The sequence below is a fragment of the Capricornis sumatraensis genome, chromosome 6, assembly GCF_032405125.1.
Source record: "Capricornis sumatraensis isolate serow.1 chromosome 6, serow.2, whole genome shotgun sequence".
Lineage (NCBI taxonomy): Eukaryota > Metazoa > Chordata > Mammalia > Artiodactyla > Bovidae > Capricornis > Capricornis sumatraensis.
Window position 1 is genome coordinate 31,779,629 of NC_091074.1, and position 26,541 is coordinate 31,806,169.

At 40.7% G+C, this 26,541-nt stretch overlaps 1 protein-coding gene across 3 annotated transcripts in view; it reads right to left on the bottom strand.

Annotated features, from left to right (window-relative positions):
* Positions 1–26,541, bottom strand: part of FOCAD (focadhesin) — a 273,360-nt gene that overhangs the window by 24,188 nt on the left and 222,631 nt on the right. For all 3 annotated transcript variants that reach the window (XM_068973925.1, XM_068973926.1, XM_068973924.1), the window contains 7 exons: positions 20,787–20,934; positions 18,578–18,697; positions 16,950–17,072; positions 16,414–16,491; positions 14,618–14,689; positions 13,227–13,329; positions 10,873–10,953 (listed from right to left, as the gene is read on the bottom strand). In XM_068973925.1, the coding sequence (XP_068830026.1) occupies positions 10,873–10,953; positions 13,227–13,329; positions 14,618–14,689; positions 16,414–16,491; positions 16,950–17,072; positions 18,578–18,697; positions 20,787–20,934 (725 nt within the window). The remainder of the gene's footprint in view (positions 1–10,872; positions 10,954–13,226; positions 13,330–14,617; positions 14,690–16,413; positions 16,492–16,949; positions 17,073–18,577; positions 18,698–20,786; positions 20,935–26,541) is intronic.

Genomic DNA, 26,541 nt, shown 5'->3' on the forward strand with positions numbered 1-26,541 from the left:
CGGAGCCGACATTCTAGTGAGAGGACGGACAGACAAGGAAAAATCAGGCGTGATTAAAAAAAATGCTGTGATAGGAATTACCTGGTTGGGTATTCCCATAACTCTATACTGATTACAAACACGTGGTGACTGTCCACACACAGAGTCGGCTGCAAATTGGGGTCTTTGATTTCACAAAACAACAATAACAACAACAAAATTTAAGATGCCTTTTGGGGGACTTTTGGCTCACAATTCACAGAAATAGTCTGATGAATTGGCAGATAGTATAGTACCAATCTGGGCATAGAATTATTCTTCTCTCCTACTAAGGACATAGATCCAGTTCTATATTGGAAATCTTTTAATTCTTAAGCAGATTTCTATTACATTTTTTTCTCAGATCAAGTGTTTTTATAATTATATAAAACTATATCCCAGTTCCTTCTACAGAATTCACTAGGAAATTTGCAGTTTCCAGAGGATCAGGGAAGACATTAAACCTGTCCTCTAAACCAGGACTCAATGTGAAATATGACTATTTTTAGATCCTTTATTGTTTAGGGGCTTCCCTTGTGGCTCAGGTGGTAAAAAATCCCCCTGCAATGTGGGAGACCTGGGTTTGATCTCTGGGTTGGGAAGATCCCCTGGAGAAGGGAAAGGCTACCTGCTCCAGTATTCTGGCCTAGATAATTCCATGGACTGTATAGTCCATGGGGTCGCAAAGGGTTGGACACAACTGAGCAACTTTCACTTCACTTCACTTATTGCTTAGACAACGAGCTCTCCCTTGACAGGACAACAGAACGTTCACCAGTACCTGCACATTACTATCTATAAACACTTGGTATGTTGTTTCTATACTCTTTAGCACTGACCCAATATACAAGGTTCCCTGCTGGTGAGAGGGTAACAGACAGGAAGGCCAGTGGTCTCCAAATGGAGGAAACAGGCTGCAAGCCTCAGACATTTCTTATCTCTCTCTTAATTGGCAGGAGGAAACCAACAAGTGTTGAATTTTTTCCCCTTCTCTATACAAATTTAACTTCTATGCAGAGTACATCATGAGAAATGCTGGGCTGGAAGAAGCACAAGCTGGAATCAAGATTGCCGGGAGAAATATCAATAACCTCAGATATGCAGATGACACCACCCTTATGGCAGAAAGTGAAGAGGAACTAAAAAGCCTCTTGATAAAAGTGAAAGAAGAGAGTGAAAAAGTTGGCTCAAAGCTCAACATTCAGAAAACAAAGATCATGGCATCTGGTCCCATCACTTCATGGGAAATAGATGGGAAAACAGTGGAAACAGTGTCAGACTTTATTTTTTTGGGCTCCAAAATCACTGCAAATGGTGACTGCAGCCATGAAATTAAAAGACTCTTACTCCTTAGAAGGAAGTTATGACCAACCTAGACAGCATATTAAAAAGCAGAGACATTACTTTGCCAACAAAGGTCCATATAGTCAAGGCCATGGTTTTTCTAGTGGTCATGTATGGATGTGAGAGTTGGACTGTGAAGAAAGCTGAGCGCTGAAGAATTGATGCTTTTGACCTGTGGTGTTGGAGAAGACTCTTGAGAGTCCCTTGGACTGCAAGGAGATCCAACCAGTCCATTCTAAAGGAGATCAGTGTTGGGTGTTCTCTGGAAGGACCGATTCTGAAGCTGAAACTCCAATACTTTGGCCACCTGATGTGAAGAGCTGACTCATTGGAAAAGACCCTGATACTGGGAGGGATTGGGGGCAGGAGGAGAAGGGGATGACAGAGGATGAGATGGCTGGATGGCATCACCGACTCGATGGACATGAGTTTGAGTAAACTGTGGGAGTTGGTGATGGACAGGGAGGCCTGGCGTGCTGCGATTCATGGGGTCGCAAAGAGTCGGACACGACTGAGCGACTGAACTGATACAAATTTAAAAGGAGGTATATCTTAAAATTCTTTGTTGCCATGATGACACCTGGCTCCACCTGAACTTTTCTCAAACGTTGAGCTAACCAATGTGTTTTTCTTATGGAAATGTTTGTCTTAAGCTATGTTAATGAACTATGTATTTACCCTAGACTCTTTCAAGTTGGTTCCACCTAAGACTCTGAACCTATTTGACAAACCTGTATGTTTTACTCACACATTGTTCTCCTAATCTAATCATTTTATGGCCTGGGATGACTCACCTGGTACCAGTGTTATCTCAAAATGCACTTTGTGGCTGAGGGGCCTGGTGCCACTCTCAGTTTTGAGAAATCTCCTTTCTATAATTAACAGCTTGCTAGTAGCTATATAAGATCCATCTAAAGACTAGCAGGGGGGCACTTTCTGCCCCCTTCTGATGTCTATGTCAGAAGCTTTCTCTATCTCTTTTATACTTTGGTGGTAGTTTAGTTGCTAAGTGGTGTCTGACTCTTGCGACCCCATGGACTGTAGCCTGCCAGGCTCCTCTGTCCACAGGGATTCTCCAGGTAAGAATACTGGAGTGGGTTGCCATTCCCTTCTCCAGGGGATCTTCCCAACCCAGGAATTGAACCCAAGTCTCCTGTATTGCAGGCACATTCTTTACCGACTGATCTCCAAGGGAAGATATCTATACTTGACACTTTAATAAAACTTTATTACACAAAAGCTCTGAGCGATCAAGCCTCGTCTCTGGCCCCGAATTGAATTCTTCTCCTCTGGAGGCCAAGAATCCCGGTGTCTTTCGTGGTTCAGTAACAACCTTTCAGTGGCTCAGATGGTAAAGAATCTGCCTGCAATGTGGGAGACGTGGGTTCAACCTCTGGGTCGGAAAGATCTCCTGGAGAAGGAAAGGGCAACCCACTCCTGTATTCTTGCCTGGAGAATTCCATGGATAGAGGAGCCTGGTGGGTCACAGGCCATGGGATGGCAGAGTCAGACCTGACTAACTGAGCAACTCAGTCAGACTGAGCGACTAACAAACAAACCAAACAATATACAAGCGAGTGTCAGAAATGAGTAGAACTTGTCAAACAGAGCACAGGATATCCAGTAAGTGCTATCATGCAATACATCTTCCACTTTGCAAAAAAGCAGAGAATTAGTATGGACCAACAGAGCTTGAATCACACAGAATTTTTCACTATATTTACAGGTAACTAATTCTGACACTAACTGGAATGAAAGAAATTATAGTACATGTTAGGAATGGAGAAAACACCTGGTAGTTCTAAGCATGTGGGGGGAGGTATGGAGAGAGAGGTGGCCCTAAAACGGGAGAACAGAGTCACATGGTTCTCTCCCCAGAGATCATCCGCATCAGACACAAGAATCCATACCTAGGGTATGGGAATGATCAGTTCCCTTATTACAGAGCTCCGTCTTTCACACAAGTGCCTCAGATAAAAAGAAATACCGGAATGCTTCATAGACAATGGATTTGGAACTCAAAAGGCCCAACAGTATTTGTTAAAAGGATCCAGATGTTTTAAAATCTGGGTACAAAGTTGCTTTAAATCCCGCACCCAGTTGACAGCTTCAAAGAACCCTGATATAAATGGCATATCCGAACATAATGCATTACAACAGAACCCATTATCACACATACTTTGGCTACACAGAGGATCCGATCTCAGTGCTATAATGTACATGCGTAACCCTTATAGGAAACGTCTGGTAACAAGTAGGCTAACAGTTGCTGGTGTGTCTATGCTCCATCACCAGCATGATGTCACTTATATAGTGTGGCTATATCTTTACCTTCTCCATCTTTAGCACTGTTTAGAAGAAATATGTGTGTGTGTGTGTGTACACATGATTAAAGCAGAACAACAGAGATCTGAAAACTGTTAATATGCCAAGTACTCTATACTAAGCATTTAGGATTAAACACAGAAGCTCTTCCTGCCCTTGAGGAAATTACAGTCTAATGGGAAAGATGGACTTTAAACAAAGAATCAAGAATAATTAAGCAGATAATTACACATACGTAAACTACTACAAAAAACAGAAAGGAATGGATCACACAGCAAATCTATACCTATCTGGGAACATCTGGGAATCCTCCCTCGCCTTCCACTGAGGAAAGGATGTTTAAAACAAGATGGAAAGGATGAGCAGGATTTTTCTAGAAAAGGCCTTAGGAAACACAGATAGACAGTATGAAGACAGCAGGCATATTTTTGCAGACGCTAAGCCCCTTGCCAGGAACCACTATATAATCAAGATCAGTTCAGTTCAGTTCAGTCGCTCAGTCATGTCTGACTCTTTGTGACCCCATGGACTGCAGCATGCCAGGCCTCCCTGTCCATCACCAACTCCCGGAATTTGCTCAAACTCATGTCCATTAAATCGGGTGATGCCATCCAACCATCTCATCCTCTGTCTGCATTGCTAATCAAGATAGCTGTTGACAATAGCTGGTGATTCTGATGGTTCAGTCAGATACAGGAGTTGGTAGGATGTTCTGTCTTAGGACCAACTACGTCATCTGGTGTTGCCAGAAACAAAAACATCCCTGAGCCCGTGAGCACCAGGAAGGCTGCCAAGCAGGGTGGCTGCCCAGTGGAAATCAGGGCCCAAGAGAGAGAAAGGCAGGTTTAGCAGGACTCTGGCAAATATATTGAGAATAACAGGAGCTGGGTTTCTTACAACTCTAGAGGAGGTTACAAATAAGAAGAGGAAAATGCAGAAGGAAATCTGTGATACTGGTTTGGAGATACTGGTGTAAACTCATGGTTTTCAACACACGTAGCTAGACACGAAAATACAGACATATGTGAGAGAGAAAGAGAAGGGAGGGGAGGGAAGAAGAGAGAGAACCAAGTTTCTAAGTGTCCACTGAGAGGGCCTAGGAGCACTGATGAACTCAGTAGCAATGTAGTAATTTGTACTCAGGTCTTGACTTCTAATTATCATTCTCCACTAAAAGACAGTTTAGTGAGTTCTTAGGCTGCTACAAGTCTGAGGATAAAATAAGATGAACCTAGAACATCTTTGTGTGCCATAAACAAAAGGATGTACTCAAAGAATGATGAGGTTATCTCAGAAGGATGCAAGAGGCAGAGGCTCTTATCTAATCTGGGACAATTTGAGGACAACTTAAAATAATGAATAATAATTAAATACAGGAGGAGTTTAGTGGTCCCTATCGAAAGACAGACAGACAGAAAGAAAGAAGAAGACAGACAAGAAGGAAGCACAGAAAGACGGGCAGGCAGCTTTTCCTTACATGAGAAAGTCTACAAAAAAATGTAAACAGGATAATGGAATTTTCTTTTTCTTACTTATAGCTTGTCGGGTTATGTACTTCCCTGTGTGTGTGTGCTCAGTCGGGTTTGACTCTTTGCAACCCCAGGGTCTGTAGCCCGCCAGCCTTCCCTGTCCATGGGATTATCCTGGCAAGAATACTGGAGTGGATTGCTATTTCCTGCTGTAGGGGATCTTCGCGACCCAGGGATTGAATCTGCATTTACTGTTGTCTCCTGCATTGGCAGGCACACTCTTTACCGCTAAGCCATCTGCGGAGCCCCCAAAAGAAAGTCTAACATTTAATTAAAAAAAGAAACCACATCTCAAACAGTAAATACATACAAAAATGTTCATTCCTTCTGACAATGAATGCAAATTAGCCTTAAGGCATCATTTTATACCTGCCTGGCTTTTATTATAGTCATTTGTTTATTTAAATGAAGGTTTGCTTTGTAATATGATAACTAGAAAGGGGTTATTCTTTGTGTTCTAAGCACTGTTATATAAAATGACTCATAAACTCATAATCCTTACAAAAACTCTAGGAAGAAGATTCAATTATTTTTTTCACTTTACAGAAGCAATTGAGCCTTACAGACTTAAGCAGCTTGCCTGAAGTGACACAGCTGAGAAGCCATATAAGTGGGCTATGAACCCAGGCAGTCTGGCTCCCAAGCTTTTAACCTCTATGACAAGCTGCTATGATATTTATACAGGGCTGAGGTACTGAAACCTGATACAATCCTTCTGAAGAGCAATGAGGCCATGCCATCCTTATAGTCATCACATCCTCAGAGTCTAACTATAAATTGATGAGAATTTATCCTAAGGAATGGTACATTCACAAAGATATTCTCTATTATGGAAACATTTTAGATGACCAATAAGGAAATGGGTTAATTATGATTCATCAACTTGGTAGAACATTCTACAGTCAGTCATTTAAAAATGATAGTTATGGAGGTATATGGAAAATAGGGAAATGTTTACAATATAATATTAAAGAATACAAAGCATATGTATACTGGGAAATATGTAAACATTGTATGTACATAAAAGGAACAGATTAAAAGGTAAAATCTTAAAATGATAATAGCTGTTAGAAAGGGCTTCCCTGGTGGCTCAGATGGTAAAGAATCTGCCTGCAATGCAGGAGACCTGGGTTCAATCCCTGGGTCAAGAAGTTATCTTGGAGAAGGGAATGGCAACCCACTTCAGTATTCTTGCCTGGAAAATTCTATGGACAGAGGAGCCTGGCAGGCTACAGTCCATGGAGTCTCAAAGAGTCAGACACAACTGAGCAACTAACATATGCTGAAAGCCATGGGATAATTGTTTACTCTTTCAAATATTTTTATGATGTTTACAACAACAAAAAATAGAAATTAAATACTCTCCCAACACACTCTATTAACACTAGTCTAGAGAGCGATGCAAGAATGCTCTTTATACTTTCCCAACCCTCCTTATGTAGGAGATTAGTGGTGATCATGTCCATTTACATGGAAACTTGTTATATATTTTAAAAGACAATAAAATAATATACATTTTATAATGCAATTTAATCGAACACACACACAGCTAGAGGACACACACTGGAATATCTATTGAGGCTATCTCTAGGTGGTGAGATTACAGGGAATTCTTTCTTTTTCTTCATACTGTTTTTGAACTTCATGTTATATACAGGTTGCTTTGCTCAGTTGTGTCTGACTCTTCACGATCCTATGGACTGTAGCCTGCCAGGCTCCTTTGTCCATGGACAAAGTGAGAATTCAAGATGGGTTGCCATTTCCTCCTCCAGGGGATCTTCCCAACTCAGGGATTGAACTAGAATCTCCTAAGTTGGCAGGCAGATTCTTTACCACTAGTGCCACCTGGGAAGCCCGTTATACACATGTGCTCATTTCTAATAACTTCGTAAAAAGAATTGTATTGGTAAGCTATTACTAAACTAACCTATTTAATAATAATATACTTTGGTAACCAACTTTATAATTTCAACAGAAAAACAGGATAGCTTTCTTGTATCATTTATTCCATACTCAGAGTTCACTAATTCTGTCCTTTTGGTTAGACTCATCAACAATTATATCTCATGCTAGTAATCCAAAACTGATCAGTCGACAATCTACCTACTTATAGTTTATGTACAAGTCCAACTCTTATACACTCAAATCACTGACCAATGAATCCATATCAAGAAGGAAATGCCATTCATAATGACTTAATTTTAAGGATCTAAATATGTTTTCCTTAAATTAATACTTTTTACTGTAAACTTTAAAGCCTAGTAGAAAAATCTTGGAAAGTCATATTCCCTAGCAAGAGGATTGGTAAGAAAATAACCCTAAATTATTAGTGAAAGTGAAGTCGCTCAGTCAGGTCCAACTCTTTGTGACCCCATGAACTATACAGTCTGTGGAATTCTCTAGGCCAGAATATTGGAGTGAGTAGCCTTTCCCTTCTCCAGGGGATCTTCCCAACCCAGGGATTGAACACAGGTCTCTCTCATTGCAGGCGGATTCTTTACCAGCTGAGACACGAGCACGGAGTCTTAGCCATTGGACCACCAGGGAAGTCCCCCTTAATTATTAGGTAGAAATATAAAACATTGCTGCTAAGTCGCTTCAGTCGTGTCCGACTCTGTGTGAGCCCATAGATGGTAGCCCACCAGGCTCCCCTGTTCCTGGGATTCTCCAGGCAAGAACAGTGGAGTGGGTTGCCATTTCCTTCTCCAATGCATGAAAGTGAAAAGTCAAAGTGAAGTCCCTCAGTCGTGTCCGACTCTTAGTGACCCCATGGACTGCAGCCTACCAGGCTCCTCCGTCCATGGGATTTTCCAGGCAAGAGTACTGGAGTGGGGTGCCATTGCCTTCTCCAATATATAATATTATCACCAAAAATAAATGATGACTTTCAGTAAGTACTTTTAAGACAGTTTAACTGTTTTATTTTAAAATTAGGAAAAATCTTGAAATCTGAATATACTCTGAGGTTGAGAAAAAACAAATATCAGAAATCAGGAGAAAGAATAAATGAACAGAAAAGAAGGAAAAATAAGAGCCAAAACTTAGAGGGCCTTAAGAAGAAAAAAATAATTCCAGAATAGGAGGAATTAGATTATAAGCAAATTTTAAGCCCAGCGCAGTCAATAAATATCCATAGGAATAGATTATGATGATGACAAAGGTTAAGGAATATTACATCTTCCAGGAGGTGGGACTATTAGGGAAGAAAAGAAAATGTTATAGAGTATAGCAAAAAACCAGTTATATTCAAAACTATCAACTGAAGTCTTTCAAAAATGGAAGGAATTTTATCTATTTGGCATGGTTTTAAAAATGTAGGCCTGTGTGAAGGAATGGATACTATGAATATCTGGTATGTTCTATCGTATGAGTATTAGAGTGGGCATCTAAAATGCGAAAAGTCCTAGACACGAGAACGCAGACTAATATACTCACTGCCTCAGATCTGATTGGTTAAAATAGAGATCATTTCATCCAATCTCATCCCGGCATACGTGTGGATCAAGGATAACGTGTAACACGGTTCTTCCTCTCGTAAGTTATTAAATGGCACACAGAGGCAACGGAGCCATGCTATCCCGAAAGTTTTCTCCCTTTTGCCTATGCCAAGCATGATTTTTATTCTTTCAAGCCATTTCTTCCTCAAAAGAGTTCACCAAAGTTGTCATCCTTCCTATCAGCAGCCCCACTGGGCTCTGATGAGTGACATCCAGACAGTTAAACTCAAAAGCTGCTTCAGAAGGGAGTTATTAAAATTCAAATGAGCCGGGCATATTGAAGAAGAAAACACTCGTTTGCATGCACACCTCCGCATTTGGCCATCCCATTTAGACCCATAGAGCAGGGTCTGGTTTTGTCTTTGTAAATGGGCTTCCGAGGCGGAGGTCAGCCTCCCACGGCCCCCACTCCTCTGGGGTCATCATTAGTAATGTGTAAGGCTGAATAGATTTTCCTTGGAATCTAGTCAGGAAACCTGACAAAAAGGCAGCCCTCTCCCACAACCTGAAAATGCCAAAAATCTGATTCGTAATAAGGCATTTTTTAAATACTTCATTTACTTGTCTTCAAATAGCTTTAATAGCAAGATTTTACATAACATTTCTGATGTCAATTTCACCTGATGTTTTTCAGTTCTGGAACAGAATATTTCCTATTGTATCATGACAGACCAATCAAAAAAATGTTACATTTTATCAAGAATTTTCCACAAGATTCAGAGAAAATTCACTTCTGCTAAGAAATATGAATCTAGGGAGCAAAAGGACACTTTAGTCACTAGAAAAGGAGTCTGTGGTGTTTCATTTGGTTTAAGAATCTAATAAGATCTAATAAGAAATATATCATGGAAAAATCTCACATTAGCATCATTTTAAAAGTTTATAAAATATCAGTGAGCAAACTAACAAAAACAAGCCAACAAAAAACTAGAGCAAAAATATATGTTCCTAGAATTATTCTCGCCATGGGAATTTTAGATGTCCCTTTAGTAAGAATTCAGTTTCCTATTAATGGAGACATCTCTGCTACAATATCTACTTTAAAAAGACTTACTTTATGGCAATATATAAACAACTCCATATTATGTGTGATAAATGACATGGTCATATATACACATATCTTGTGTGACAATGCTGTAACATTATACCAACTTTTACTGAAGATATGAAAAGCAAGTTAGCATCCTCACAGCTCTAGGATAACAGCACAATTTCTGGAACTCCAGAAACTAAGGGAATTTATGTCCAAGCTATGAAAGTAGTTTATAACTTGGAAGCTCCAGGGATTACTGTACCCAGTAGAAACTTAGACAACAAACATGACCTCTAACGTCCCTTCCAATGGTAAGATTTTATTCCTCCATGACCTCCATTAATCAAATTTTCTTCCTCCAGAGGTCTGCATTTTAATTTGTTTAAAGATTTTTCCCCTAAAATCTAGATGAATTTGTTGTAATACAGGCATTGGTTTTGCCCAGACTGACACAATCAGCCCAACGAAGAATGAAACTAGCGAAACATCAATGAAAGGACATTACATAAAACTGGTTCCTGAGCCACAACACACTCAGTTTGGATCCATTTTTTCCTCAAAGCATAAATTTATAGATGTGTAGCATTAACGCGCATTTATTTAAAAATTTATGTGGGATTATTGTGGCTCCAGTTAAAAACAAAAGCACTAAATCTCTATTGGTTGTTGGTGGCAGCAACAAAGAATCACAAAGGCATTATTGCAAAGAAAAAGAACACAAGCTAAAATTAAGAACCAGAGCCAGTGATTCCAACAACATAGAGTGATCACACAAAGTTCAAGAAGACCTAGCTCCAAGTCAGGTCCTGTAATACAAACATGCGTTTTCTCTTTTTAGGTCACACTCGCTTGAAACTGACAATAAAAGTAATGTGCACTTATACTTTTGAAATGGCCAAAAGGAAGATTAGCTATTAGACTGGTAATTTCAGGAGGATACACAGTATGTATGTTTGTGTATCACTTATTTTGTAGTTGGTCTCCTAGTCAGCTCTACTGCAAAGATGATCTGGCAGGGGGAATGATTCACCCTTTCAGATTTGTACTGTTTAATCTACGGAAGCAAGCTTAGGGCATACAAACTTAACAGGTAGAAAGAAAGAGTTCAAGAAATGTGCTCACTTGCCTTTTTTTCCTCCTGTAACGAAGAAGCCAATGGCTGCTCTAATAAAACTGCTTTCAGGCAAATAGCTGTAGTCAGTAGGCACTGTGGAGACAGAAAATGATCAAATTAACCATGAACTTGGCAGGACTAATGAAGGAAAGATAATGCTCTCATGCTGCCATATCAACCTGGAGACAAAGCGGAGATGTTTATGCCATTAACCTCAGAACAGTACTCTGCGGTTGCAACTAATTCTATTAGATTAAGTGGCTGGCCTTGAAGTAATCACTGAGACTATGCAAGCAAATCTAAAATGGTGGTAGATCTGGGAGGGGCTGGAAAAAACCATAGAAGGCGAAAATTGTACTGAAGTGTTTAAAAAAAAAACACACGCAACACCCTTTTCCACTTTGACATATCAATGAACTCCAATCCAATGACCTCCTCTGTGTCAGCAAGGAGTCCTAAGCTGGACTTCTAAGCTGAGACTACCATTCTATGGGCTATCAAGGGCATCCTGAGTCAGATACATGAACCATGGAAATACGTCCATTAGTATTAATGCTAGCCACTCTTATTTCATGAAACAGGGATCTCTATGTGACCAACACATACAAAAAACCAGATGTGCCTGCTGACCTGAAATAGCAAAGCAGTGACATTTATGCTAATTGAGTCCTGGGAGTCTCCTAGATTCTTTTCCTCCTGGTTCCCCATATTGTTTCATGAGATGGTTTTTACTGGGATAGATGGCTCCACTGGAAAATTCCATCAGAAATGAGCAGTTGTACTTTTCCAGACACACAGTCATTTTGCTCCCAAGAACCTGAGTGTAAGATGATTCACTACAACTGACCTTGAATATATGTGGGCCAGACTATGTAGCCCATAGCATAACAATGACAAGCCTATGTAAAAAAGCAAAAGCCTGACATAAACATGCTATTTTTACCAGGACACTGAGAGACCACTGTCTTTCAGGACTAGCATTACCAAGGGTTTCCAATATGACAGTGTTTTTATTTTCTTCTTCCAGTTTCAATATGACAGCTTCTCTGGTATCTCAGTTGGTAAAGAATCTGCCTACAATGCAGGAGACCCTGGTTCGATTCCTGGGCCAGGAAGATCCCCTGGAGAAGGGATAGGCTACCCTCTCCAGTATCCTTGGGCTTCCCTGGTAAAGAATCTGCTTGCAATGTGGGAGACCTGTGTTCAATCCCTGGGTTAGGAAGATCCCCTGGAGAAGGGAACAGCAGTATTCTTGCCCACTCCAGAATTCTTGCCTGAAGAATTCCATGGACAGAAGGGAGAATTCCATGGACAGGGGAGCCTGGCAGTCTACAGTCCATGTGGTTGCAAAGAGTTGGACACAACTGAGCAACCTTCACTTCACTTCACAGTATGACAGCTTTTAAATGTATAAAGCTCATTATGTGGGGAATGCTGTGGAACCATGCCCTATTTCTATAGCCAAGGAGTGACTGAAGGCAGGGAAATAGTAATTACAGGGAAACAGTGGCCCATGTTTCTGGTAATGCTGTCGGTAGACTTCCTGTCAGGGGATATGTGAAACTAGGTTTTAATGAGGAATCTTTGGTACCTAAACCTCCCTGGCCTGAGTCCAAGGAAGCCAGTGGTCAAAATTCTATAAAGAGCAAGGAGCAGATATAGGTCCCAGTGTATTACACCGATGTCTTCCCCAGAAAATCTCCAAGTACATACATAAATAAAGCACGTGGGAACTGCAAAAATTTTTATTGCTTTTATTAAAAAGCAATAGAAATGGAAAAAAATCTTGTTGCATTAAGACCTAGGATTTTAATTCCAAGGCCAAGGAGATGCGCATCTTTAAAAGTACTTACCTCAAGTCTTTTCTCAATGCAGGGGCCAGAAGAACTCCAGCCATATGAAGAGTCTTTTAATGAAATATGAATGTTAGGCAAACTAGATTACATCTAAGCAAGTAAAAAGAACTCTGTTCCAGGTTTCAGGGATCTGATTCCTAGTTCCTGGATTTCTCACTAAGCTTGTACCTATGTCATGCGACCTTTCTGAATCTTAGGTTCTTTGTAGAATACGGTGTTAGACCCAACATCTAAACTGATCTCTAAGGAAGGAAGAGAGGGAGAGTGAAAAGAGCACAGGCTTTGGTGGCTGACAGATCTGATATCAAACCGTATATTTCCCACTTAACTGCTGCGTAACCCTGGGCAAGTCAGGAGACTTCTCCATGGTCCATCTTCCTCTGACGTAAAAGAGGGACAGTAACATGCAGCCCCGAGGGTGGCTGCGAAAATGAACGCTCTCAACAAAGGAGATGGCCCCACGCCAGCACCCCACCTTCCAGCTCCCGGGGTCTACGACTCCAATCTTACCCGAGGTTCTACTTTGATTTGAGGACAGAGTGGACAGATGAAGATGTCCTAGAAGCCAGATGGCATTTGACTGAAGACCAATCACCCCAGACACACTGATGACCTATGAATGAAATGTCAACAGTTCAACCATGGGCAAGATACAAATTCCACTCAACAAAAGGCCACACACAGAAGGTCGTTAATCTTTTATGAGGTGGTAGCTTGGCTGGTAAATGAGTTCTATGACAAGATGTACTCTCCTCTGTGTAGTACACTAAATGTGGGACATAGAGGTGATCAATAAGTGCTGCTGAATGAAAGAATGAATGAATCTATCAGTCACGACAGAAGGGATCAGTGATTGTCTCAGATTTCACTGAGTCAGACTGGTCTAAAGGAGTTTCCAAAAAACGGGAAAAGAAAATCCAAAATGATAGTTGCTTAGGACTATAACAGGTGTAAAAGTAGAAGGAGATATTATTTGGTTCCCTTCTTTAAACAGTGCTCTATTACTATTTTACCATTCATAATATGATCTTTTAAATAATATTTTTCATTTATACATTTTTTTACCCAAGTTATAGCAATTTAAGTTTCAGGAATTTTTTGAGAATATTTACATTCATACATGCAAAAGACAGTTTCTTCTGTTCCAGGATTTGTTTGCTTTCAAAGGCATGAATGACTATAACTTCTTCATGTGGTGAGTATTATAACCAGCTATATTTTATACACACAAAAAAAGACAAACAAGTATGCCAGGTGAAAGACTAGGACACAAAGTTCTACATGTGGTAAGAATGCAACTATGCAGAGAAAATAAGAATGGTTATAAAGAAATATGACCACGTGTGAGTAGCAGCTGCTTCAGGCTGAGAGGAGCCTCAGTGATATTTTTTTAGCTTCTTCCATTCAATGAATGTCATGATGTTTTAAACAAAAATATGAAAATATAAAATCATTTCTAAGCAGATGGACATTTTTATTCTTTAGCCAAGAATAACTCTGACAATTATTCACCCAAATACTTTTAGTGACACCTGAATTAGTGCCTCTTGAGCATTCAGCTTAGCTATCTGCCCTACCCTTTGACTGCTTTCTATTTTTCCTTGTCCAGAGGGCCTGACATTCTTTGCAGGGTCAGGTTTTAATTTTTAAGAGAAACCAAAGCAACTTAAGTTAACTCAATAATTCCCGCTTTCTTTTTTTCCAGAGGTGGTGCATGTTGGTCAGCAAATACAGGGCCCTAAGCAGTTTTCCACTGCCCCTGGAACTCACCATGAATAACCAGAGATTTCCCCGTTTTCTATGTAAGACAGTTTGTATCATGAGAGAGAAAAAGACAGCAAAGGGGAACAAGGATTTGAAAGGATTTGAAATTCCACTTAAGGATCTGAAATTCTTCTCACCTGAGTTAAAGTTCTAATGACTTCATTAAGTCTGCCTTGAGACTGAGAGGACTGGATGGCTTCTGACTTCAGCTGAAAGAAAAAGGAGAAATAACCATTCAAAAAAGTAGATAATGATACTCCCACCGTATGAGTTGTCAACATCTAAGCTATGGAATAACTTCTTCTTCTTCTTCTTCTAAGTCACTTCAGCCGTGTCCGACTCTGTGAGACCCCATAGACGGCAGCCCACCAGGCTCCCCCATCCCTGGGATTTTCTAGGCAAGAGTACTGGAGTGGGGTGCCATTGCCTTCTCCAATGGAATAACTTATGTCTTTATATTTCAAAAACAAAAACCGTGAGCTCCTTGAGGGCAAGATCCATGTTTTATTAAATTACTGATATCCTAGGGTCAGCTCAACATTCAGAAAACGAAGATCATGGCATCGTCCCATCACTTCATGGGAAATAGATGGGGAAACAGTGGAAACAGTGGCTGACTTTATTTTTTTGGGCTCCAGAATCACTGCAGATGGTGACTGCAGCCATGAAATTAAAAGACGCTTACTCCTTGGAAGAAAAGTTATGACCAACCTAGACAGCATATTCAAAAGCAGAGACATTACTTTGCCGACTAAGGTCCGTCTAGTCAAGGCTATGGTTTTTCCTGTGGTCACGTATGGATTTGAGAGTTGGACTGTGAAGAAGGCTGAGCGCCGAAGAATTGATGCTTTTGAACTGTGGTGTTGGAGAAGACTCTTGAGAGTCACTTGGACTGCAAGGAGATCCAACCAGTCCATTCTGAAGGAGATCAGCCCTGGGATTTCTTTGGAAGGAATGATGCTAAAGCTGAAACTCCAGTACTTTGGCCACCTCATGAGAAGAGTTGAGTCAATGGAAAAAACTCTGATGCTGGGAGGGATTGGGGGCAGGAGGAGAAGGGGATGACCGAGGATGAGATGGCTGGATGGCATCACGGACTTGATGGACGTGAGTCTGAGTGAACTCTGGGAGATGGTGATGAACAGGGAGGCCTGGCGTGCTGCGATTCATGGGGTCGCAAAGAGTCGGACACGACTGAGCGACTGAACTGAACTGAGGGCCAGTTCAGTGTGGCAAGTAGCAGTCACTTAATAAACTTTTACTGTATGAACAAAGGAATGCCTTAGAATTACTTGTAAATTTATACATACATATGGGCTTCCCTGGTGGTTCAGAAGGTAAAGAATCTGCCTGCAATGCAGGACACTCGAGTTCAGTGCCTGGGTCGGGAAGATCCCCTGGAGAAGGGAATAGCAACCCACTCCAGTACTCTTGCCTAGAGAATTCCATGGACAGAGGAGCCTGGAGGACTATAGTTCTTGGGGTCACAAAGAGTCAGACGTTACTGAGAGACTAACACATTCACTCTCTTTCAAGTCTACAGTAGAAAAGCTTTTAAAGTTTTTAGAAACTTTTAAAGTTTATAGAAAGCATAATTACATAGATACATATTTAAACATTACAGATGCAAAGTGGAGTTTCCTATTTCAAATTTTTGAAATTTCTTAGAATCCATTTGCTTTCCTCAGGCAGAGAACTTTGTAGAAAGTATATAAGTTGACTAGGTTTAACTCCTATAACCCAAATAAAACAAGGAGCACATTTCTACAAAAAGAATTCTTGGCCAAGAGCATATATAAAGATACCAGAGAGCCCAGTGTAACCATGACCATGAGCATATATCGGTCTTCCTTAGCATGCTGAGATATTGGGTATTCTCTCCCTGCTGTGACTATGCACACATTTAGGTGTCGCCCCCATTTTTTTTTTTTACCTGCATTACATCCCCTTCAGAGCCTACCAAGGCCACCATGCCGTGAAGAGCTGCCAAGCAAAGCATTGTGGGAGCGCCCTGAAAACAAAGCATCAGAAAATGTCAAGGGGGGAACAATCCTTGGGTTTGAATTTGATAAGAATTATATCACAGAGAAACAAATGGTCAAAAGGGTACAAAATTTGTAGGGTCAACACAACCTACATCACTGAACTGAGGAAGGCAGCAGACTTGAATAAAATAAACAAGTTAAAGTTGTTAGATCCCAGGTGGCTTCCTGCTACTTTTTAGTTTTCAAAACCACAGGGCTGTTATAAAATTAAAACACTAACAAAATAGCCAGTTAAAAAAAAAAAAAAAACTACAGTGGTTAACAGGATGTATCATTCATAAGGCATTAAAAGTACATTGTCTCTTTCATTTGATACTGCCTATTTTATGGTTAAGCTTTTATGGCAGCGCCTATAAATGGTCCAATAAAGTGGCTCTTTTTCCTTTATAAAAATATAAAATAACATGCAGGAGGTGCCTTCTACCTCTGTTAGGACAGTTTTGATCCAGGCCGGAAGCAATCTGTTGCCCAAGTCTTCAGCTTTTCCATGTCCACACACAGACAAGCCGTGAATTATGTTTCCTAACGCCAGGGCAAAACCTGAAGTCTGTTAGAAATAAATTTTAAAAAGAAGTGAGAGAAAAGAAGACTGGCACAGATCAAGAATGTTCACGTACAGCAAAACAAGCACTTTGAGGGGCTCCTTTCCTACAGACATGTTCTGTTGCCATCTGTACATCAGAGATTTAAAAAATCTAGACCAGTTTGCAATAGAAATTGCAGCCTAATTGTAAGGAATTCAGTTTCAGTGAGTGGTATATTTCAGGAAAAGAACACTGCACTAGTGATTGACTTGGGTCAAACACAATCCAAATTCTAAGAAGGCAGTTTGAGTGAAAATATCAAGGTGAATCACCCAAGCCTAGTCAATCTCCAAACAAGAGGAGAAAAGTCCTGCAATGAGTACAGCATATGAAAATTCTACATTTTGGTGTTTGCAAGATCTATGCTTTTTTTTCTGATTTTTACATTACTTTTGTATTGAAGTATAGTTGATTTACAAGGCAAAATCTATTCTGAATGTAAGCCAATAGGCCTATAACCATAAAATAATAACAGTAAAATACAACATAGGCTTAACACCTGGCCTGAATCCTGTAATAACCCACAATGGCCAATATTAAGACTTTGGAGAAATCTGAAAAACAAACAACCAAGGAAACAAAGTACAAACAGGGAAATTCAAGAGCATGCATAATCAGAAGTAGCATTGTTCCCCCTCCAACTTTAAAAAATTATGGCAAAATATGCGTAACATAAAATTTACCATCTTAACCATTTTAAGTGAACAGTTAATGGTATGAAGTACATTCACAAAGCTGCGTGACCGTCACTCCCAGTCATCTTTAGAACCTTTCTCATTTTGCAAAACTGAAGTTCTATACCCATTAAACTTTAATTCCCTATCGCTCCTGCCTCAGCCTCTGGCAACCACCATTCTACTTTCTATCTGTACACTTCTGATTGCTCTGAGTACTTCACATCAGCAGAAACATGCAGTGCTTGTCTTTTTGCTATGGGCCTGTTTCACTCAACATAATGCCCTCCAGGTTATCCACGTCATAGACTATGTCACAATTTTCTTCTTTTTGAAAGCTGACTGATATTTCAGAGGGAACATTTTAAGGGTATTTCATTTACATTGCACTAATCTAAATTTTCCTATATATTTAGTCATGAGCAGAGATTGTCTGCCTTGAATTCGTGGAGGTTTTACTTGATTATTCTATGTATTTTTATCTTTATGAATTTTTATCTCTAGCCTTACATAACTCTTCTATTCCCTAGCCATGTGCTTTAAGATTTTATACAGAGCAATAATTGGAGAGAGCAAAAAGACTTTCATACTCATACCAAAAAAGGAAAAAGTGTCTATAGAGGATAAAGAGAGAAAAAGATGTCTGTAGATAGTGGCTAAAGCCGTGGATAAGAATTAGACGCTTCTCATTTCTGGGCACAAAAAAATACTTCATTAAAGTCAAATCCAGAGTAAATCAGAACTAGGACATCAAAGTGGCCTGAAACCCACAGAGAAATAACCAGAAATTCCACCTGCTGGCTGTTGTCCACTAACAGTCGAAGCTTGTTCATGATCTCCTCAGCCTCCACTGCCTCAATGATGCCGGCACTGAACGCAGATGTACATACACAGCTGAGGGTATAGGCAAGGACCTGAGAAGAAAAGACAGCAGAAACACAGGTCTCCATGAGGGGAAATGAAAGAACACGGCTTAGTTGACACGAATACTTTCTCAAACTTACTCCTAGGATAAGGATTGTATTCGAGCATGTCCACTATGGACTGGGCACTGTTCTGCCACCTAACTTATTTGTTGCTGTTGTTATATTATTGTTGCTGCTGTTGTTTAGCCACTCAGCTGTGTCTGACTCTTTGCAATTCCATGGACTGTAGCCCAGCAGACTTCTCTGTTCATGAAATTTCCCAGGCAGGAACACTAGAGTGGGTTGCTATTCCGTTCTCCAGGGGATCTTTCCAACTCAGAAATCGAACTTGCGTCTCCTGCACTGGCAAGGTGGGTTCTTTACTGCTGAGCCACCAGGGAAACCCCAACTTTTATATTTCATAACAATATTATGAGACAGGGGTTATTACTTTCTGGATAAAATTTTGAGGCTCAACTACACATAGCTAGCAAGTGACAGAAGCGAGATTCAAACCTGGGTCTTTAGACTAAATCGAAAAGTTCCTTCAACAGTAGAAGCAGAGTTTCATCACCCATGGATACTGCGAACGGCCATGGACTCTGATCCAAGGTCAAACAAGAGAGGAAATTCAAAGAAGTAAAACGCTGCTACATTAAGATTCCCTGGTAGAAGCAGTAGAGCATGATAAACGAGGAAGGCAGGTTTCAGAGTCAGATAATTGTGTAAAATACAGATAATACTATTTACTTCAGGGCACTGGTATGATTTTAATATACAAATGAATAAATAAGCGAACATATTATAATCTTTTAAAAAATGCTGGGAGTAGAAACAGAATATTTAAGTGTATATCTAAAATTGACCACTGATTGGCTAAGTAACTTTAAGCAAGTCACTCCATCAATTTGAGCTTCCATTTTCCCAGATCAAGGTGACGCATCCCTCCCTGTGCTGGCGTTTTCATGATGAATCCCTCCCTCACAAAGATGCTGTTAAGACAAAGTAGAAACGTTCAACTCCTCACACTGGTTGACACAGCATGAAAAAAAGAAAGATAGTTTCTAAGGTAGAAACTGGATAACAAAAATTAGAGGAGAGGAAAAACCAAAACTGCTTGCTCGAGGCCTTCTAAATCAAAACATCAGGACAGACAGATGCTTCAATTTATAAAATCCTTGTTTTCCTTTATTAATCGCATCGTTCCTCGCTTATGAAATTTTCTCCTTCGGCTTAAAAAAATACGTAGTTTCCAATCATGCTCTGCACCGCTTTAAACATGGAAATGCAGTGCATGTCTTAGAACAAAACTTCAAGCCTCTGTGCACCAAAGAAATCCACCGATTCAATAAGGCCTATTGCTGAAAGCAGAGGAGCCGAGCCGGGAAACACAGCAGCCATTATGTGCTCATCAATAGCTTGTGGGCAGGCTGGGAGAAATAGGATCTGCTCTAATGAGAGGGAGAATCTGGCCAGGCCAAGAGGTCGGCCCAGGCACCTCCCAGAGAGAAGAGCCTGGCGACGAGGCTTCACCTGGGCTCACAGACACACGGGCCTCAGACGACCTGGTGGACATGGTCAATGCATAGACGGGGGCCCAGGATCCCGATTCTGCATATTTTTGGCGCCATCACAGAAAAATCTTTTCATTAAGTGTGGCAAAGGGAATTTCCTCAATAATTTTTCATGCTGGCTGACAAGAAAAAAAAAGAAAAAGAAATCAAATGCCTTTTGGATCTGTAACTTCTTAAGCTTATCCCTGGCCATTTCTTAAAGTTATATTTGGCTTGATCCTAATTCTAAAAATCTCCATTTAACCTTCCTCCAGAAATCGCAGTTTTCTTAGAAACTGCCTTCTAGTGATGCTGAGTTAGGGTTCTGTATTCATTCAGGGCTCTTATCTTATATGCCACATGTAAGTCTAAGTTGATTTAAACAGCTGCCCTATTTGAAATCCTTATGATCGAATATATAGGTTGTTTGCCATTCAGATTTTCTCCTTAGTTTCAGAGTCACCAACACGGGGAAGTAGAAAATAAGCAGCAAGAGGAAGACAAAAGCCAGCAGAGGGAAGGGAAGTGGAACCTTGGTCCCCTACCTCCTGGAAGGTTCTGCTCTGGCTCCCGCTGTCATCCAGGTATGCGGAGAGCTTCCGAAGCGAGGCTGCCACATGAACTCGGGACTCCGTCTGGCCGCTGTGACTCATGAGGGACAGGACGAGTCCAACTCCCAGTATACAGCCCGTGCTTGGGTGCCAAAAAAGATGAGGAGTGAAAACTACAAGAGATCCATGCCCTCGCTCTTCACTTATCACGGGAGTCAACAGTGCTCTACAACCCAAGGTGAGCTGGCTGGATGTTAACTGCAGACTGGTATACACGTGCACCCTATAAGCCCCCCACAAGGACTGTTGTTGTTTAGTCACTCAGTCGTGTCCGACTCTTTGAGACCCCATGGACTATAGCCCACCTATAGGCTCCTCTGAGCATGGGGATTCTCCAGATAAGAATACTGGAGCAGGTTGCTATTTCCTTCCCCAGGATACCCACCATCCAGACAGGTGTCTATGGCCCATGCTACTGTTGTGTCCCCAATGGAGAAAATAGATAAATACATCAAATAAATACATGAAGTAGTTTGACAGGTTCCTCCCTGGTGGGGCAGTGGGTAGGAATCCGCCTGCCAAAGTAGGGGACACGGGTTTGAGTCGTAGTTCAGGAGGATTCCACATGCCTTGGAACAAGTGAGCCTGCATGCTACAACTACTGAACCCCTGAATCCTAGAGCTTCTGCTCTGCAACAAGAGAAGCCTTCTTGGTGAGACGCCTGTATATCCCAACTAGAGAGCAGCCCCCAAGATAAATAAATAAACAATTTTTAAAAAGAGATAAAATGAATTTTTTAAAAAATGAAACAGTTTGACAAACTCTGAGAAGGAGGTATAAAAATGAGGAAACGCTGCAGTCCTCTCCCCACCTAGGCTGAGAGTGCTCTGATTAACTGCATAAGGAGAGAAAAGCCTAAACTTCAGGATACGATCTGAGGACATCTGACTAACAACAGGGTGGGGACAAATGCAAGGCATGGTTACGGGGTGCTGCTCAGAGCTTCATGTTTCCTAGTCAACTTCAACAAGTGGAATTTCTGTCTCAAAGAAACTGTGTATTTGTCTGCGCACAATGACATTAATCCTCTTCTCCCCTCTGATCCCTCCAAGTACCACTGGGTCAGGAGAGAAAATGGACAAATGACAGGCTTGTCAAAAGTTACCCCATGTGACAGTTCAATTGGAATCCTGGGCTTTGTGTCCCCATTCCCCTGAAAGAATACACATCCATTTAAAGAAAAGAATTGTTCTCCCAGAAAACCTCTAGTCAGTATGATAAGATAATGCGGCTCGAGGGTAATTTTTTACTCTTTTGAAAAAGTTCTCCTATCATCACTGTTGTTTTTCAAGTTGAGGAAATGCTGACTTTTTCAGAAATCATCCTTACTCTGGTTTGGCTTGCCTCACTTCCTGATACCTGCTGCTTAAGAAGACATTCCAGGGTGTCTCTCCAAGAACATATTTCAGTGCCCGTATGTTATATGTTATATCATTTTACTCTTAGCATCTTTGGCTGGCATCAAGACCCTCACACGTTTCTCAAACATCTGTGACAACGGGGCTCCCACCTCTGATAAGAGATGCCCAGAAGGATGGAGAGCCTACAGGATTTGCTCAAGGTCAAGCAGAGAGTTTCCAGAAGAGCATGGACAGAAGATGAGATTTCTTAGTCTTCCCAGTCCAAACCCAGCCCCTCTCGGCACCCTGCGTGATGCCAGGATGGAATGCCTACGAGAAGGCAACATGTCTCAGGTGTGTTTTCCCAGGCTCTATTGCACAAAAATCTGGCATTAGAAAATCTTGTATCAAGCAGTTACTTCAGCAACACTCCAAGTCAGGCAGGACTGCTGTTTTGGCTTACATGAACTTAACAGCAAGCTCAACTAGCATAATGCATATTTTAACCAGTGAAATCAACATCTAACATCTGAACATTATGTGCTTTAGAGACAAATCACATTTCTGAAAGAGGAAAGGTTGCTGTTGATTAGAATGGATTTAAAGCCTTTGTTTTCATTTATACTCTATAGGAAAGTTTTTTGGCTATCTTTCTATATTGATGAATATAAAAACCTGAAATTAAACCAAAGATATAGTTAGACAAATGTGATTAATACTTTAAAATTTAACTTTTTCTCCTTGTTTGACTATGTAACTGCTACTTTTGCTAATACCCTGTACTAATTCACTTCAGACAATTATAAGGATACATTCTGATGAAGATTATCTGGGAGTTGATTTAATTAGTGTCGACATTCTTCACCACCCTCCATGAGGGTGGGTACCTTTTCTGTTCTTTTCCCTCAATATTTGTGGCACCTAGCACCCTGCTTGACAGGGACAGGCATTCAACCAACGTTTACTGAATGCTCTAGAACTGACCACATGCAGGGTTTCAAGAGAAACTAAAGCTGAGAGAACATCTATCAAGGAAAAATATCCTTCCTCCTCCCCCAACCCCCCCAGATTCGATTCTCATGTTCAGTTGGAGGCAAAATTTATGAGTGGAGGCAAAGTTCACCGAATATAGCATCCAAAGATTCAATCAAGAAAACCTGGTTTCTATTTTTTTGCCAGACTAATTTAGGAAAGAGGTGTCAGGTTCATGAGGGAAAAAGATTCTTCTCAAAGCTCCCTTAACTACTGGGGTTCATCCTTTTCAAATAATAGGCAGGTATCTAAGCCTTACTTTTCTGGGCACACAAAAATCTCTATCCCCCTCCTCTTTTGCCACGGGCACAAAGGTCGAGAGAAAGACATCCCAGTTTTTAGTTCACGTTTATCTAAAAATTATCACAGCAGAATTATTTTTGGGCAAGGTTATCATCCATTGGTATGATTTTTAGCTGACTATATAGAGGTTCCAATATAAATATGTTAGAGTGGACGCATCTATTGACCTTCTGAACTGTTTCCATCTGCTCTGATTTGCTCCAGCATACACCAAGAAGGAAGTCCTAAAGCTTCATTCCTGACGTTTCCTTCTGATTTCCGAATCTTCTATATTTTAATGTACCTTTTGTCCTAAGTCTTAAAGATTCTCTTAGGTGTTTAGTTCTCCTAGGTGCCAACAAAAGTCCTCCAAGGTGCCGACAAAGGTCCGTCCAGTCAAGGCTATGGTTTTTCCAGTAGTCATGTATGGATGTGAGAGTTGGACTATAAAGAAAGCTGAGTGTCAAAGAACTGATGCCTTTGAACTGTGGTGTTGGAGAAAACTCTTGAGAGTCCCTTGGACTGCAAGGAGATCTAACCAGTCCATCCTAAAGGAAATCAGTCCTGAATATTCATTAAAAGGACTGATGCTGAAGCTGAAACTCCAATACTTTGGCCACCTGATACGAAGAACTGACTCCCTGGAAAAGACCCTTGATGGCTGGGAAAGATTAAAGACAGGAGAAGGAGACAACTGAGGATGAGATGCTTGGATGGCATCACCGATTCAATGGACATGAGTTTGAGCAAGCTTTGGGAGTTGGTGACGGACAGGGAAGCCTGGCGTGTGGTTAGTTTAGCATTTCTACACATTTGCCTCATTCTAACTTCACTGCTCTACCAGCTCTAAACTGAGATTAACTTGGGCAGAGGTAGCTCTCACATCTTTCTGTCTATTGAAAACCAAAAGGAGTTGTGTAGATGGTGTCTTAAACAGATGAAATAAATCATGTTAGATACAAATTTGGGGTTTTAGACTTGCTAACATAAATTCCTTATAAGAATACTAACAAATGATGAAGATAATTTGAGTTTTAAAATGGTATGCCCCATTATGTCATTACTTATTTGAATCTCTTATCCAAGCATATTAAAATATCACTGGCAAAAAGAAAGTCTGAGTCTTAAGATCTATGCAATTCTGACATGTATGTTGCTGTATCAACTGAGACATGATATATTTTTCTAAAATTAACCAGAGATGAATCTTCAATTCCCTAGTTTATTGTAGGTTATTCTGCAGATTAAGTAGTAGGCCATCTAATAATTAGTTCTAATATCAGTTAACATTTGTATAGCGCTTTGCCCTTTACAAAGCGCTATTCAAATGTTATTATATTTGTAAAAGCTCAATAGTAATTAACCAACGCTCAGGTCATAGATGGATAATAACATGACTTGTTAGGGCTGGGAGGATGGCAATGGCCAATAAATACCACTAGATGGCAGCAAAATGTAAGCGATAGGACCCCAAACACCAGATGCTGGGTTCTCTCAGCAGGGACAGGTCCATTAAATCCAAGAAGCGTGGTGGATTTGCTTTGGGTGAATTCTATCACTTGAGGCAGCATGCTCCTAGATCTATTAACTGCCTCCAGGTAACACTTCCAGTATTTCAGGTGAGGGAGGACCAGACTCCTGTAACCTCACTGGATGGGGGAATATTTTGTGCCATGAGCCAAGCATTCAGGTCTGCGTCAAGTTAGAATTTCTGTTTTGCTTTTAATGGTGGGCAATATCTGCACAAAAGGGGGGTTAAAATCAACACCACACCATCAAGTATCAAATTGCTTTCTTTCCACTGAAATGGAGCAGTACTGTGCTAAGCAAGAGAAAGAAAAGTCTGACAACCTGGGTTTTTCTCCTGAATCTGCCACTGAGGGGTGTGACCTTGAACCAGTGTCCTATTTGAGACTCATTCTTTATTTGTAAACCGAAGTGATGATGACTCCTGCTTTAGTATTAATATTTAGGGTATAATCAGGGCTTCCCACGCGGATGAGTGGTAAAGAATCTGCCTGCCAATGCAGGAGACGTGGGTTCAATCCCTGGAAAAGCCCCTGGAGTAGGAAATGGCAACCCACTCCAATATTCTTGCCTGGGGAAATCCCATGGACAGAAGAGCCTGGTGGGCTACAGTCCATGGAGTTCCATAGAGTTGGACATGACTGAGCAACTAACACTTTCAAGAATAAAGAAAGGAGGTAAGAACGAAGAAATAAGAATCTTATTACTATATTATAAAAAGTTAATTTTAAAGTTAAATATGCTTAGACATATTAAGGTTTTTGATGTATAAATACCCCTACTTTGGCTAATTCAGTTAGCTCCATGGTCCTCCCTACACTCAAACAACAGTCCTATAAACTAGTAGAGACAATACATGAGAATCACTCCTGATTGTTCCAACTAGCTGAAAGTTTACAGCAGGCTAATCACATCCCCCACTGCCCAGATTTAAATACCCTGAGCTACAGATGTGTTGAACACCTTTGGGGCCAGGCAGGAGAAAGAAGGAAGTGGGGAAGGGAAGGGAGAGAAATTTTTCTTACTCCTTGGTTGTAAAAGGCAACACCACCAACATGTGAATTAGGCTCAAAAATCTTCATCAGCCCCCAAAACAGTTAAGGATCCTATCGCTTCCATTAATCATTCTCTAAAATTTGAGACTTCAGTTATGCCTCCAAACTCTTTCTTTGCCCATACTCAAAACCACACTGTTAACATGTCATCTCATCTCCGAAGTATTCAACTTTAAAGTGTGATAAAGCAGGTACATGTCAGGGGTTCCTATCCAACCTTAGCTTGTATGTGAAAGATCTCATAACTACCACCTACTAAGTGAAGATCTGACTTCACTTACATGTGATGACATATGTGATTCCCTTCAGTACTTCCACCATCACGCTCTTGTAAGTCTGAACCTAACAGGTGAGATGGCATGGAGGTCACTTTAGATTATCAGCTCTTAAACGCCAGACGTTTAAACACTGATAATTTTGGTAAACACTGATCTAACTCATATTTGAACAGT